The sequence below is a fragment of the Budorcas taxicolor genome, chromosome 13 (assembly GCF_023091745.1).
Source record: "Budorcas taxicolor isolate Tak-1 chromosome 13, Takin1.1, whole genome shotgun sequence".
NCBI lineage: Eukaryota > Metazoa > Chordata > Mammalia > Artiodactyla > Bovidae > Budorcas > Budorcas taxicolor.
The window spans coordinates 65,589,698-65,604,417 of NC_068922.1; the positions used below are offsets into that span (position 1 = coordinate 65,589,698).

The following is a 14,720-nucleotide window of genomic DNA, read 5'->3' on the forward strand; positions in this document are numbered from 1 at the left end:
ACAATTAAAGTAACTTGCCCAATACCACACAGCTTCTAAGTGGCAGAACTGGGACTGATGACCCAGAGAAGCAGTCCTTATGCATCAAGAGAGTTTACCCCCAGAGAGTCCAGGAATCTGCACCCTTCAGTGATGCCAAACAAGATTCTCTTGCTGCTGCTCCAGGGACCTGATCATTTATAATCAGGGTTCTGGTTTCCCCAGGAAACTGCTGGGTTGGGAAGACAGCATATCCTCTTTCAAAGTTACACGGTAAGAAGGCTACCACCAAGTAGTCCCCGAAGACCATTTGACTTCTCGAAGCTATAATGGCCTGAAGGTTAAGTGTAGCCTTCTTGAGATGGTCATTTTCATTACATAAGTAATCCACATTCTTTAAGTAAAGGTACAGTAATCTCCCACCCATAGTTTCACTTTCCACATTAATTTACCCACGGTCAACCTTGGTCTGAAAATAATAACTGGAAAATGCCAGAAAGAAACAGTTCATGAGTTTTAAATCGCATGCTGTTCTGAATAGCATAATGAAGTCTCCCACCCTCAGGCCTGGAATCTGAATCACCCCTTTATGCTGTTGGTTCATGCTGTATTTGCTACTCACCCCGCCTGCTACTCAGGAGCCTGGTCAGTTATCAGATCCGCTATACTTCTGTGCTTGTGTTCAAGTCACCCTTATTTTATTTAATAGTGGCCCCAAAGTACAACGATAGTGATGTTGGCAATTCAGATATGCTCTTACTGTACTTGATTTATAAATTAAACCTTATCATAGGTATGTACACATAGGGAAAACATACCTAGGATATACACAGTTTCAGGCATCCACTGAAGGTCTTGGAACACATACTGTATGGATAAGGGAAGGACTACTGTTTACAGGAGAGGAGTTCAGTATAATGACTAAGATCTCAGCCAGCTTTGGGAGAAAAACAAATGTATGTAAAACATTTAGTAAAGCTGTCTCCTGGTAAGGGATCAGTCGGCTTCCCAGGCGGCACTAGTGGTAAAGAACCGGCCTGCCCACGCAGGGGACAGAAGAGACGTGGGTTCGATCCCTGGGCTGGGAAGATCCTCCAGAGGAGGGCATGGCAATCTACTCCAGTATTCTTGCCGGGAGAATCCCATGGACAGGCTACAGTTCGGTAGTGTTGCAAAGAGTCAGACACAACTGAAGCAATTTAGCCTGCACACATGCAAGGGCTCAAAAATACTAGTAAAATATTTCTTTTAGGCTAAAAGAAGAAACTCAGGCCTCTAGTTCACAACCAGTGCTCTCTTCACAGCTCTTTAGTTTTACCCCCCACCAGGGCACCTGGTTTCTGTGATTCCATCTGTTTCTGAGGCCACAATCTTGCCCCTCAGAGCACACCTTCCTCCAAACCCGGCTACAAGCAGCTGGCAGTGGTATAGGGGCATTCAACTAAGAGAACACTCTTGGTCCCAAGAGTGACATACATTTAACTGGTGCTAAAAAAAAAAAAAACCTCACAAAGCCAAAATTTCTCCTTCCAAATCTGACTCTTCATCAAGTTCTTTTCCATCTTAGACCACCCAAGATGTTTATTTTAACCAGATGGATCCACTGGGTTTCAGCCAAATTCCCCACTTCCTAAGATAAGGAAAGCTTTGGGTGAAAGGAAGAAAGGGAACCAGTCTCAGTGCCATGAATGCTTTCTAGGCAAGGACATTGCACGCTGCCAGCTTGGCTTTGTCTGCTCCTAGAAGGCTAAGGGGCTTCCCTGAGAGCTCAGCAGGTTAAGAATCCTATAATGCAGGAGACCCGGGTTCAATCCCTGGGCTGGGAAGATCCTCCAGAGAAGGGATAGGCTACCCACTCCAGTATTCTTGAGCTTCTCTGGTGGCTCAGACAGTAGAGAATCTGCCTGCAATACGGGAGATCTGGGTGCAGTCCCTCAGTTGGAAAGATTCCCTGGAGAAGGGCATGGCAACCCACTCCAGTATTCTTGCCTGGAGAATCTCCATGGACAGAGGAGCCTGGCGGGCTACAATCCATGGGTCACGAAGAGTCAAACACGACTGAGAGACTAGCACAGCACAGAAAGATAAGAGGAGGAACACAAATGAGGTTTAAGATGCCTGTTGGACCTCTAACTTAACCAAGTGACCTTGGGCTGGACTGCAAGATCTAAGCAGCTTTCCAAATAAAACTTTCTGTGACACTGTCCTCCCCTGTAAAGATAGATGTAGTGAATCTTGGGGTTCCAATCAGAGCTTCAAAATATGATACAATATGACATATAAAGAATTAACTCTTCTTAGGGGGAAGAAAAGGAGAAGGCAATGGCAACCCACTCCAGTACTCTCGCCTGGCAAATCCCATAGACAGGCCTGGTAGGCTGCAGTCCATGGGGTTGCTAGAAGTTAGACACAACTGAGCTACTTCACTTTCACTTTTCACTTTCAGGCACTGGAGAAGGAAATGGCAACCCACTCCAGTGTTCTTGCCTGGAGAATCCCAGGGATGGGGGAGCCTGGTGGGCTGCCATCTCTGGGGTCACACAGAGTTGGACACGGCTGAAGCAACTTAGCAGCAGCAGCAGCAGGGGGAAGAAATAGTTATCTCTGCATATGGTATGATCAATATGTAGAAAACCCTAAAGATTCTAGACACAGAAAAACTGTTATACTAATACATGGATTCAGCAATGTTATAAGATACAAAAATCAGCTATTTCTCTTCAGTGAGATATCCGAAAAGGAGGGGCTTCCCTGGTGGCTCAGTGGTAAAGAATCTGCCTGCCAATGCAGGAGATGCAGGCTCCATCCCTGCTCTAGGAAGGTTCTGCGTGCCGCAGAGCTACTAAGCCTGTGTGCCACAACTGCTGAGCCTGTGCCCTAGCGCTGGTGCTCTGCAACAAGAGAAGCCACCGCAATGAGAAACCTGCTTGCCGCAACTAGAGAAAAGTGCACGGCAACGAAGACCCAGTACAGCCATAAATAAATAAAAATTACTTTTAAAATCCAAAAAGTAAATTAAGAAAATAATTCCACTTACAATAGCATCAAAAAGAATAAATTACTTAGGAATTAACCAAGTAAGTGAAAAACTTACATGTCAAAAAAGCTACAAAACATCGCTGAATGAAATTAAAAAATATACAAATAAACGGAAAACCATTTCATGCTTGTGGATTAGACTTGATATTGTTACTACAAAGCAATCTACAGAATCACTGCATTCTCTATCAAAATCCCAATGCCTTTTTTTTTTTTTTTTTTGGCAGAAATAGAAAAACTCATTCTAAAATTCATATGGATTATCTAGGGATATCCAATAAGTGAAAAAATTTGAAAAATAAGAACAAAGGAGGAGGACTCACGCTTCCTGATATCAAAGCTTACCAAAGCTATAGTAATCAAAAGAGTGGCACTGGCATAAAGACAGACAAACAGACCAATGGGATAAAGTAGACAGCCCTGATATAAACCCTCGCATATATGGTCAAATGATGATGCCAAAACCATTCAGTGGTGAAAGGACAGTCTAACAAATGGTGCTGGGAAAACTGGATATCCACATGCAAAAGAATAACTAAAAATTAACTCAAAATAGACCAAAGACCTAAACGTAAGAGCTAAAACTATAAAAGAGAACATGGTAAAACTTGATGACATAGGACTGACAATGATTTCTTGAACATAACACCAACAACGATCAAAAAATTAGACAAATTGCACTTTATTTGCAAATTACACATAAGGTATTAATATCTACTCTATACATAAAACCCCTAGAAGTCAACAACAAAAACCCAAAAGACAGACTCAAAAATAGGCAAAGTATTGGAATGGACATTTCTCCAAAAGAGATAAACAGATGGTCAGCAAGCAAGTGAAAAGATGCTTGACATCACAATTCAAATCAAAACACAATGAGATCCCACTTTACACTCATTAGGTTGACTGTTTAAAAAAACAAATGTTGATGAGAATGTAGAGAAATTGGGACTCTTGTGTATTCTTGGTGGGAATGGAAAATAGTATGGTAATAATTCAAAAAATTAAAGGCAGTATGATATGATTCAGCAATTCCACTCTGAGTATATACCCAGAATTGAAAGCAGAGACTTGAACAGATGCTTTGTACACTTATTCACTGTAGTATTATTCACAATAGCAAGAAGGTGGAGGCAGCCCAAGTATCCCTCAACAGATAAGTGGATAAACAGAATGTATACACTGTGGACATTTAAGAAAGTTATCATTCAACCTTACAAAAGAAGGAAATGCTGGCATGCTATGACACAGATGGGCCTTGAAGATGTAGTGCTAAGGGAAATCAGCGAGTAGAAAAAGACAGATGCTGCAATTACCCTCTTCATGGGGAACTCAGTCAAATCCAGAGACAGAAAGGAGAACGGTAATTGCCACGTGTTGAGGGGAAGGGAGAGTAGGCAGTTAATAGTTTAATGAGCACCGAGTTTCAGTTTTGTATGATGAAAGTGTTCTGAAAATGGATGCGACCACCAGCAAATGTACCGCACTGGGTCACAGAGCTACACACTGAAATATGGTGAAATTTTGGACTTCTCTGGGGGGCCAGTGGTTAAAAATCCATCCGCCAATACAGGGGAAACGGGTTCAGTCCCTGCTCCAGGAAGATTCTACCTGCCTGGCAACTAAGCCCACGTGCCACAACTGCTAAGCCCACGTGGCCCTAGAGCCCATGGTGTGGAACAAGAGAAGCTACCTCAATAAGAAGCCCATGCTCTACAACTAGAGTTGCTCCCACTTGCTGCAATTAGAGAAAGCCCAAGCTCAGCAATGGAGACCCAGTGCAGCCAAAAATAAACACATAAATAATTTTTAAATTAAAAAAAAGAGTAAATCCTAAGAGTTCTCATCACAGGAGATTTTCTTTTTCCTTTTCCATATTTGTCTTTCTTATCTCTTTATTGTATCTATCTCAGAAGGTGGGTGTTAGCCGACCCTACTCTGGTAAACATCTCAAAATATACGTAAATCAAACCATCATGCCGTGGACCTTAAGCTTACACAGTGATGCACATCACTTTTCAATAAAACTGGAAGAACCTTATTCAGCACGAGTCTCCCCTTCCGACCCTAACTTGTGGATTTATTCCTCACCAATAGCAGACGTGCTTTCATCTCCTGGAATACTCTCCTCCTTTCCCCTCCCTCTTCCTCTTCTTTACTCCTACTCTTCCCTCCGAGTTCAGTTCCCTAACAGCCCACATCAGATTCCCCATTACAATCCTCTGCCACTAGACCCAGCAGGCTAAAAACTTAACTTTTTCTGTCTTTGGCTCCAGGCCAGGTATTCTTCCAACATTCTAGGACAGAATCATCTATCTCCAGCACTGCATGCCATCAGGGAGTCTGTAAAATAGGTTTTATATCAGTGATGCATGTCCAAACTGGAGTGAGCTGGTTAGGCTTTACTCTAGGTTTGCATAGGGGAGATGGTTCAGAGGAGGGAGGGCTGATAATGTGGAAGTTAGGACGAAAGGGGTACCCCCATGTCAGGTATATGGCCATACCACCAGGTGCGGACAAAGCAATGTCTGTTGCAGTATCATCTTTGGCGCCCCTCTGGTTTGCGGGGTCTTTTTGCAGGTACCAGGGACTGAACCAAATTCCACGGGACAGCATATCGAGTTCTAACCACTGGACCTGCAGGAAACTCCCCAGGGTGGAGATTTTGAAATCAGACAGACCCAGGTACTAGCTGAGTGGTTCAGAGCAGGTTACTTTGTCTCTATAAACCTACCACACAGGACTCATGCGCCTGGTTACTTTGCACAGTGTGCGCAGGGCACCACCTGGCGGGCTGGCCGAAACTCTGATTATGGGCCCCACCCCAGAATTTCTGATTCAATGGGTCTGAGCGGGATCTGAGAATCTGAATCTCTAATCAAATTCCCAGGTAATGCACCTGCTGCTGGTCCAGAACCACACGTGAACCACTAACCAAGCGCGTAGCAAGGACACGCTCGCTGGAAGAATGCTCAGATATTCTGATGCCACCTTTCTCCCCTGAGGAGTCCTCAGCTGGTTCCAACACGCTCGAAAGCCTTAGAAAATCATTTCCCCTCTTTGGATCTCAGGGCTCACATCTGTCAAAAGAGGACGCTAGGCGTGAAGAGACACTTAAGTTACTACTACACAAAACAATGAACGTTCTGAACAAGGTCCTAAGGGACTTGCAAGGTTCGGGGAAAACAAGCAAGGGCTAAACCCTGAGAGGCAACTTGGGGTCCCCGGGGAGCAAGGCTTGGGCTCCAAAGGACGCCTCGGGTAAGGCAGGGCCGTGTTCTGCCCCGCTGCTCGAGGGACAAGCTGTGGCGGATTGGATGAAGCTCCTGTTTAACCTCGCCTTCCTCGGTGACATCGTTCTTATGCTTCCGCTGCGCCTCCTGGCGCGCATGGCGTCGTCGTTACCAAGATTGTCCCTTCCCTCTCACCTTACTGCCGGGTCAGCGGAAGCTTGCCGTCACGTCCCCGCGCATAGTGCGCTTGCGCCGAAGCGGCGTCTGTTCTTGCGATCGGGCAGCTGCGCGGCCGCTGATTGGCTGCGTGTGCACGTCGGCGGGAGGAGGACGCGCGGCGCTGCGGGGCTCCGCCTTCCGCGCGCTTGGTCTCTACCGAGCCAACAGAGCCCGGGTGTTTGGCCAAGTGCAGGCTGCCGGAGGGGCGCCGCTGAACCGATCTGCTGAGCCTGTCGCTGTCGCCGCCACCACCGACCCGCGCTTCGTGACCCGCGACCTCGACCCCTTTTAGATCGGCCCGCGCGCCCCAGGCCCGGCCCGGGCGGCGCGACGGGAGGATGAGCGGCGGGCGGCGGAAGGAGGAGCCGTCTCAGCCGCAACTGGCCAACGGGGCCCTCAAAGTCTCTGTTTGGAGCAAGGTGCTGCGGAGCGACGCGGCCTGGGAAGACAAGGTGCGGTGGGGACTAGCAGGGGCGCACGTTCGAGGAGCCAGCTGGGACTCGGGGACGAAAGGACAGGCCCGATCCTGCCCCTGCCCCGGTCCGGGCCTGGCCGAGTGTTCGGGGTGGCGGGGCGGGTGGCCCAAGGATGGCGGGGCGAACTGCGCGGGCCCAGCTGTCAGGCTCGGGGCTCATGACAGAGTGGTCGAAGGGTGAAATCGCCTGGGTCACTTGGGAAGCCGCAAGGAGGGGTGGAGGAGTTGTCCCCGCAGGCAGGTCGCTGCCTGAATGGCAAGACTGAGCTGAGTTCGATTCCATCTCCGTCTTTTAGTGCCAGCAGGATCTTGAGTAAGTGACTGATGTTGTACCAGCGTCGTTGGCAGGAGCAGTAACCAGAGCAGACGTCTATTGAATACTTACTATGTGTCCGGTTCTCTCTGTGTATCATCTCACTTGAGTCTCAAAAAAACCTCTGAAGTGGGGTACCTGCTGCGTTGAAGTGCTTAGCACATAGTGAGGCTCACCAAAGGTGAGCTACCATTGCTTTCCTGTCGAATAAGAAAACTGAATACCCTAATAAGTGTGAGTTAAGAGGGGAGACTGAGACCACCTTTCAGGGGTGAGCGTTAGTGCATGTGTGTGGTGGGGAGTACGGGTCGAAGAGAGACCACCAAATGTGTGTGAGGAATGGTTGGGGAACTTCAAGATGTCCTTAGTGGTCACATGCATTCAGAAGATCTGAGTGTGAGCACTTCCCCACCTCTGCTCCATGGTGGGGAAGGAACTATTGCACACATAGCTTGATTCCAGTTGGCCTGAAAAGATTGTTGTACCTGCAGTCTTTCCTTTTTTTTTTGGAATGATGAAATAGGTTTTCCTGGGGTTCCTGTAAGGGGGCGGGGGTGAATGGGAGGCACTTCCTGAAAGTGCCCTTGTCCTGCCCAGCTGCCGTGAAACCTCCCTGATTTGCTGTGTCATGGCTTGCTTTCTTTGTGTAAGGACTGGTTTCTGCAGTCCTGGGAAGGTCGGAAACCTGAATCTTCCATGTTCCTGTATGAAAATTAGATGTGCTGGCACCTTCTTCACTTTGGTTTCTAATTCAACCTCCTCCTTTGTGACTGACTTAGAATTCCTTGTGTGGGGAAGTGGTAGTGAATCGGTTCACAGTCAGCCCTTCCGCCTGTGGCTAGTCTGTCCAGGTATCCCCAGGTCAGATAACTGGCCAGTAGCTCAGTTACTGTCACAGCGATTTCATTTTTGTAGCTTCTGGGGGAAAAAGGGTAAATGATTTTTTTAAATTTTTATCTAGAGCACAACACCCTGGAAGCCATCACTTAAGTAAATATATCATCTTTTTTTTAAAGCACAATTTAGTACAAGAAGAATTCGAGAACCAAATACCATTGTCTTGGGAGAAAATTTCTCTGGAAGAAGAGTTTAGCAGGGAGCTTTTCTGCTAAACTTGTTCCTTACCTGTTACAAGAACTCTCTCTATGACCTCATGGACTGGAGCCCACCAGGCTCCTCTATCCATGAGACTTCCCAGGCAAGAATACTGGAGTGGGTCGCCATTTCCTTTTCCAGGGGATCTTCCCGACCCAGGGATCAAACCCACGTCTCTTATGCCTCCTGCATTACAGGCAGATTCTTTACTGTCTGAGCCACCAGGGACGTCCCAAGATAAGTAAATATGTATCTTTTTTAACCACAATTTAGTGTAAGAAGAAGATGTGGAGATTGGAGAACCAAATACCATTGCTTTGGGGGGAAATTTCTCTGGAAGATGAGTTTAGCAGAAAGATTTGTTCCTCACCTGATACAAAAGGCTCTCTTGTGGTGCCCCCTCCAGATAACGCATGCATTCTCTCTTTTTTCTACAGGATGAATTTTTAGATGTGATCTACTGGTTCCGACAGATCATTGCTGTGGTCCTAGGTGTCATTTGGGGAGTGTTACCGTTGCGAGGTTTCTTGGGAATAGCAGGGTAAGTCTTGGGTCTTTTTTGTATTTTTAGGTTTCTGTGTGTGTGTGTAATAACTAAAGCAAAAAACTGGCCCCATGATGGCCCTCCTGGGTCTGATGCAGCACTCCTCAGTTCAACAGGCCTGGGAATATCTTGGGTCAGGCATGTTACCTTTACGAAGATCTGGGTTAGCTTATTCATTCATGGGTCCGTAGTGACCTCATGCAAGAGGTTGCTATATTGCCTATTGGTAATAGGCATCTAGTTCTGACGTGGCCTTTGTTGTCTTGGCAAATTTGGGAGGTGGAAGAGCTCCTGTACCTGACGATCACTCCCTCGTGCACTGTGCTGCATGTCCTGAATCTCGGCTTTGGCAGAAGTTGTTTTAGGTTCCTCCTTTTTTTTGGCCTTGCCACACGGCATGCAGAATCTTAGTTCCCAGACCAGGGATCGAACTCGTGTCCCCTGCAGTGGACGCACTTAACCACTGGACTGCCATGGAAGCCCCAGGTCCCTACATTTTAAAGGCAGCGAGAAAGTAGGAGATCGGGTCCTTCTTCCTCTGTTGTGCACCCGTGGCCAGTGGCAGCATCTGACACCAGCCCCTGGTCATCGCTCAGCTTGTTAAGAAGTCACTGCATGCCCACCAGGTTGATTTTAAAAGATTTGTGGGAATTGTCTCAAGATGGGAGTCGTGGGCAAGTTATGGCAGAAATGGAGAGGCAAACCTCTGGCCTTTTCTCTTTTCACACAGGGAAAACAAACGGTCAGTACTCAACATTGGAAAACCACATAGATGTGTTAGTTGTGATCACATGTCTTATTTCCTTACTCTGGGGTGAAAAGTGTGAAATCATTTCAAACTCATTTGAGTTGGCTGTTTTCTCAGAAGGTAACCGAAAAGGAATGTACAGTTCTCTCTCCCAGCTAAAGAGGGTTTTTGATTTATGATGCTGAGCAAACTATTTGTCCAAGGAAACCATAGGCTTTATCCTCCAACTCACTCTTGACAGAGTGGACATTTGATGAGGACTCACTGAGGATGATGAGATGCAGGCAGGACCTGGGGTTCATAGAGGTCTTCTCAGTGGAAGTGGTATGAAGATACATACCACATTTTTAGAATGTTGGTCTCCCCATTTGAGCTTACTATGAGAAAAAAAGGCAGATACCAGGAAAATGGCCAGAGATGGCAGAAGGCAATCGAAAAGCCAAAAATAGTAGTCTCCTGTCTTCCCCAGATCGCTTTTCTAAGAGAGGGTAACAGTGGTTTGAACCCGCTGCACCTGTCTTGTCTTACAGGAGCCCTGAGGGATATCTCTGAAGTCACCCAATCTGGGAATAATAAAGCAAAGAGTCAAGCTAGTCAGGGTTCCCTGGTGGCTCAGTGGTAAAGAACCCGCCTGCCAGCGCAGGAGATGCGAGTTCAATCCCTGGGTTGGGAAGATCCCCTGGAGAGGGAAATGGTAACTCACTCCAATATTCTTACCTGAAGACTCCCATGGACAGAGGAGCCTGGTAGGTTACAGTCCATGGTGTCGCAAAGAGTTGGACACAACGAGCAACTAACACACACACACACACACACACACACACACACACACACACACACACGCCCCCGCCCCAATCCAGCAGGCTTGTCTCTTTGCCCATACATTTGCTGTGTGGTTCTCTCCTGTTTACAATATAAAATTGATGCCCATCCTTAAATCTCAGTGTGGAGACTTCCAGTCCTTTCCTTGACCACCAGACGTTTAAATACTGTGTTTCTATGACTTCACTTTCTACTTAGCATGTGACCCTTGGCAGGCAGGCCCAGTGTCAGCCATTTTCTCTCTCCCTGTCACCCTGTGTCTCTTTCACTTGTATTTCCCTTTCTCATCTCATTAAGCAACCACTCTTACAGTAGGAGACTCTAAATGAGCTTAGTAGCTGAGCCCCGCTGACATTTCTGAGTCCCATTAGCAGGCTCTGTCAGGAGCCACTAACTCAGCCTGTCCAAAATGAAACTCCTGCCAGAGGGATGTGGCCACATTGGCTGGGTCCCCAGATTTCTAGTAGCAGATAAGGATGCAGCCATGACATGGCTGAGCCAAGGACTGTAGTTTGCGTGACATCCAAGAAAAACCACCTGTTCTTCCTGACTCCCTGCTTCGGTTGCTGGACCCATGGTTCTCCCAAGCACTTAGGCGCAAAGCCTTTGGGGCTTTTTGCCTTCCCATTCAGCCATTTTCTCAGTCCCTGTCCTCAAATGTTATTTGTACTGATGTCCTGAAACAGGACTAAACCAGTCTCCCAACTCCTGTTCTTTCCAGCCTGAGAAAGCCCACAGTGACTGCTCACACCCTGCCTCAACCTCACCTTGCTCAGACAGCCTCAGGTCTATAGCACACCCCCTCGCCTTGCACAAGGATTTACACTCCTATCCTCACACTGCCCTACCATGCCCTGCAGCAGCTCACACTTCATCCGCAGAACAGGAGGAAACTGTTCTCTTTGCATTTTCCACTGCAGCCTTCAGAGGGGTGTGGCCTAAGGCATATGGTCCGCCGTAAGATTAGGTGCAGTTTTGATCCCTTTATGAATATCGCTTTTACGCAGCTGCAGCGCCAAGCGATCAGTGGAGCACAGTGCGGTGTCACTCTTCTCAGGATTCGGATTCCTGCACCAGTTAGATCATATGTGACGGGGGTCAGAGACCTTTCTGAACCCTCTGGTTTCAGTCCACTCTGACTGTTGCTTTTGCCCCCCACAGATGGTGAGCTGGCGGCTGGCACTGCCATGTTCATCTCTGCATCAAGAGTAGTAGCTGCCAGTGAACACTCAGAAATTGTCTCCCATTGGGAATTATCAGGCGCTGCTTTACCTTGCCCTTGCCCGACTAGGCCAGGAAGCAGTAGCTTCACATGGGTCTTTTCCATGGCCACCCCCTTCCCGAGCTGCAGCTACCTGGAGGCCGTCAGAAACTGGTCCTATTTGGGATTGTTCATCAGCCTTCTGTCTTACTTCAAGGGGGTAGGAGAACTTACATATGCTTGCTGATCAACTAAAAAGAGGTTGTTTTTTTTTTTTTCCCTCTAACACAACCAAGTGGGCAGCCCCACTGAGGACCTAGGTGGGTTTTCATGGATCATTTCATCTGTCCCCATGACACGGTTAACTGCAGCTGCCAGCCCTGACCGAGCTGGACCATGCTGGGGGCAGTCCTGGGTCCTCCACGCCTACGGCTCACGTTTGGTGCTTGTCCTCCCTTGCTCCAGGTTCTGCCTGATCAACGCGGGTGTCCTGTACGTCTACTTCAGCAACTACCTGCAAATAGACGAGGAAGAATATGGCGGCACGTGGGAGCTCACGAAAGAAGGGTTTATGACATCGTTTGCCTTGTTCATGGTGAGTGTCACTGAGAATGCCACAGCAGGGTGTGTCATTTCCTAGAGCTCTCAGTTCTTCAGGGGGAGCCCTCTGATAGTTACATTGTGTGATTTGCCTACTGTTTTTCCAAGACTCCTGAGGCTGGAGGGCCTTTCTTGACTTATTAATAAGATGTAGGGTGATGCACTGTGGGGTGATCTCCCTGTGGTAAGTGAAGGCAGGGCTCACTGTCAACTTCTGCACCCAATTCTCAACTCTGGCTGCATATTGAAAACTGGGAAACATTTAACACATATATTCATAACAGCCCCCAAATGGAAATTTTTGCATTTGCCATCACCTGACAAATGGCTAGATAAAATCCTCAGCCATAAAGATGACTGAAGTACTGGGACAGGCTCCAACATGGACGGGCCTTGGAAACATGATGCTAGGTGAAAAAAATGCAGACACAAAAGGCCACATGTTGTGATTCTGTTTATGTGAAATGTTGAGAAGAGGCAAACCAATATGCATAAAAAGTAGATTAGTGGTTGTTGGGACAGGGGTGGAAAGGGAAATGGGAAGTAACTGATAACGGGAATAGGTTTTGTTTCCAGGGTAACAAAAATGCTCTAAAATGTTTTCACAACTCTGAATATACGAAAAACCTCTGAATTGTATATACTTTAAAGAGGTAAACTTTATGAACAATGAATTACATCTCAAAAAGTTATATTTTAGAAGTTATAGACCCTAGCCCAGACCAATGAAATCAGAATCTCTGGGAGGTGGCACCTGGGCATCTCTCTGTTTTTAAAGATCCCAGAAGATTGCCAAGGACAGTCAGGTTTGAGAACCTCTGCTCTGATACGAAGCTGACAGGGTATGACGTGAGTTCTGTTTTCACATGTTGCCAGTTCTAACCCTTGCTAGCAGTACAGTTGACTTTTCCTCCATCATTTCCACATCTGTAACTCAAGCCCTCGCATGTTTGGCAGGAGGAGAGACTTGTCCAGGGTCCTTTGGGAGCACAGCAAGGTGGTCCTGGGTTCTACTGGAGACATCTTGTTTTCAGTGAAATTATATAAGCCCCCAAGCAGCTCGCGCGTTGGCTAGCCTCCAGGAAGTCCACCGTGCACACTTTGTTAGGACACTTTTGTTTGGTGGAGTAGGAGCCGGTGTTGACCCTCTAGGTGAAGGGACCTAGAAACATTGCTTCCTTCCTGTCTAGGTCATCTGGATCATCTTCTACACTGCCATCCACTATGACTGACGGTGCACGGCCCCAGCCGGCTCCCTGTCTGGTCCAGAGGACCCTCTTAGTCACAGCACAGAAGCATGATTGGTAGGGGCTCCCCAGCCACGTGGAGCCCGGAAGACCCATGTTTCCTGGACCGAGAATCCGTGTGTTGGGCATCAGTGTCTTCTGCAAGGGTTGCGACCTGAAACTTTTTAAAGAACCATCCACCTTTTGGAGAAGCACTTTTGAACTGTCCATCGCCAACCGTTTCTTCTTGGAGACCATCGTGAGATACCTGTTTGCCAGTTGGAGCTGTCCTTTAATTTGCTGCACCTCTGGATCTGGATGAAACATTAAATTGTCTTCCTTCTCCATCAGGTGTACAGTTTTTAAACTACCAATCATGGGCATTTCAAGTCTTCTGAAAACAGTATGGCAGTATGTGCATGGTCCATAGCACAGTACAAGCAGCATCTGATAACGATTTTCATTGTAGAATGTTTTCAGATACTTGAATAAATCAGATCTTTAATTGAGACCCTGTTGATGATACTGGTAAAGCCGTTCCCACCTCCACTCTAGCTTCAGAACCCAGTAGGGCAGTAGAGGCGGTGGCCTCTCCTCCCCTTCCTTCTTCCCTCTTCTCTCTGCTCACTTAGCAGCTTCAGCCAGTCCCCTTTCCTTTCATGGGCAGCAGGGAAATGGAGGACTGGAGTTGGTACCGGCAGTGGCCTTGACTTTGTGGAGCGAGGGCTCACCACCCTCTGATGCCCCTGCCCAGGGAATGTGACTATAACCTCGCCTCAGTGTGCTGGGCTCAGATGGTGTCATTTTGCATTTGGCCACAAGGTGGCAAGGCTGCTGTAGCCAGAAAAGCATAGTCAGGTTCAAAGGATGAGCCACACAATGAAACAGACCTGAGAGCTAGGACTGTCCAGAGAAGGGGCTTAATGGGGATGTGGAAGACCTGGACTGTCAGAGGCCTTGCTCTTGGCATGGCGGTCAGGTGGGAGCTGGCCAGCGCAGGTTCTGCTGCTGTTTAAGCCACCTATCCCCTCTGCTTTCCTGTTCAGGCCACAGTCCACCTTAAGAGGTGTGGTCAGTTTTCTTTAAATAGTTACTTTTTCCGCCTTGATGCTGGTGGTGGTTTTCTACCTTGTGGGAGGAGTTGTGGGATGGAAAATGACTCTGGACAGGCAGGAGATGACACTGGAAATCCCAAACTCAGGAACTGACTGGGTCAGACCCCAGGG

General features: G+C 47.5%; 1 protein-coding gene across 1 annotated transcript; it reads left to right on the plus strand.

The window, feature by feature from the left end:
• Positions 1-6,609: 6,609 nt before the first annotated feature.
• Positions 6,610-13,839, plus strand: RAB5IF (RAB5 interacting factor). The gene is made up of 4 exons (XM_052650655.1): positions 6,610-6,922; positions 8,791-8,894; positions 12,134-12,263; positions 13,459-13,839. The coding sequence occupies exons 1-4, from the start codon at positions 6,809-6,811 to the stop codon at positions 13,498-13,500; spliced, it is 390 nt and encodes a 129-aa protein (XP_052506615.1). The 5' UTR covers positions 6,610-6,808; the 3' UTR covers positions 13,501-13,839.
• The last annotated feature ends 881 nt before the right edge of the window (positions 13,840-14,720 follow it).

What these genes read in the sequence shown, in the direction of transcription:
- RAB5IF (XM_052650655.1), top strand. Translation starts at nt 6,809, where the DNA reads ATGAGCGGCGGGCGGCGGAAGGAGGAGCCGTCTCAGCCGCAACTGGCC. An exon ending in GGTTTCTTGGGAATAGCAGG is followed by an intron (nt 8,895 to 12,133) that starts GTAAGTCTTGGG and finishes CCCTTGCTCCAG; the next exon opens with GTTCTGCCTGATCAACGCGG. An exon ending in CATCGTTTGCCTTGTTCATG is followed by an intron (nt 12,264 to 13,458) that starts GTGAGTGTCACT and finishes CTTCCTGTCTAG; the next exon opens with GTCATCTGGATCATCTTCTA.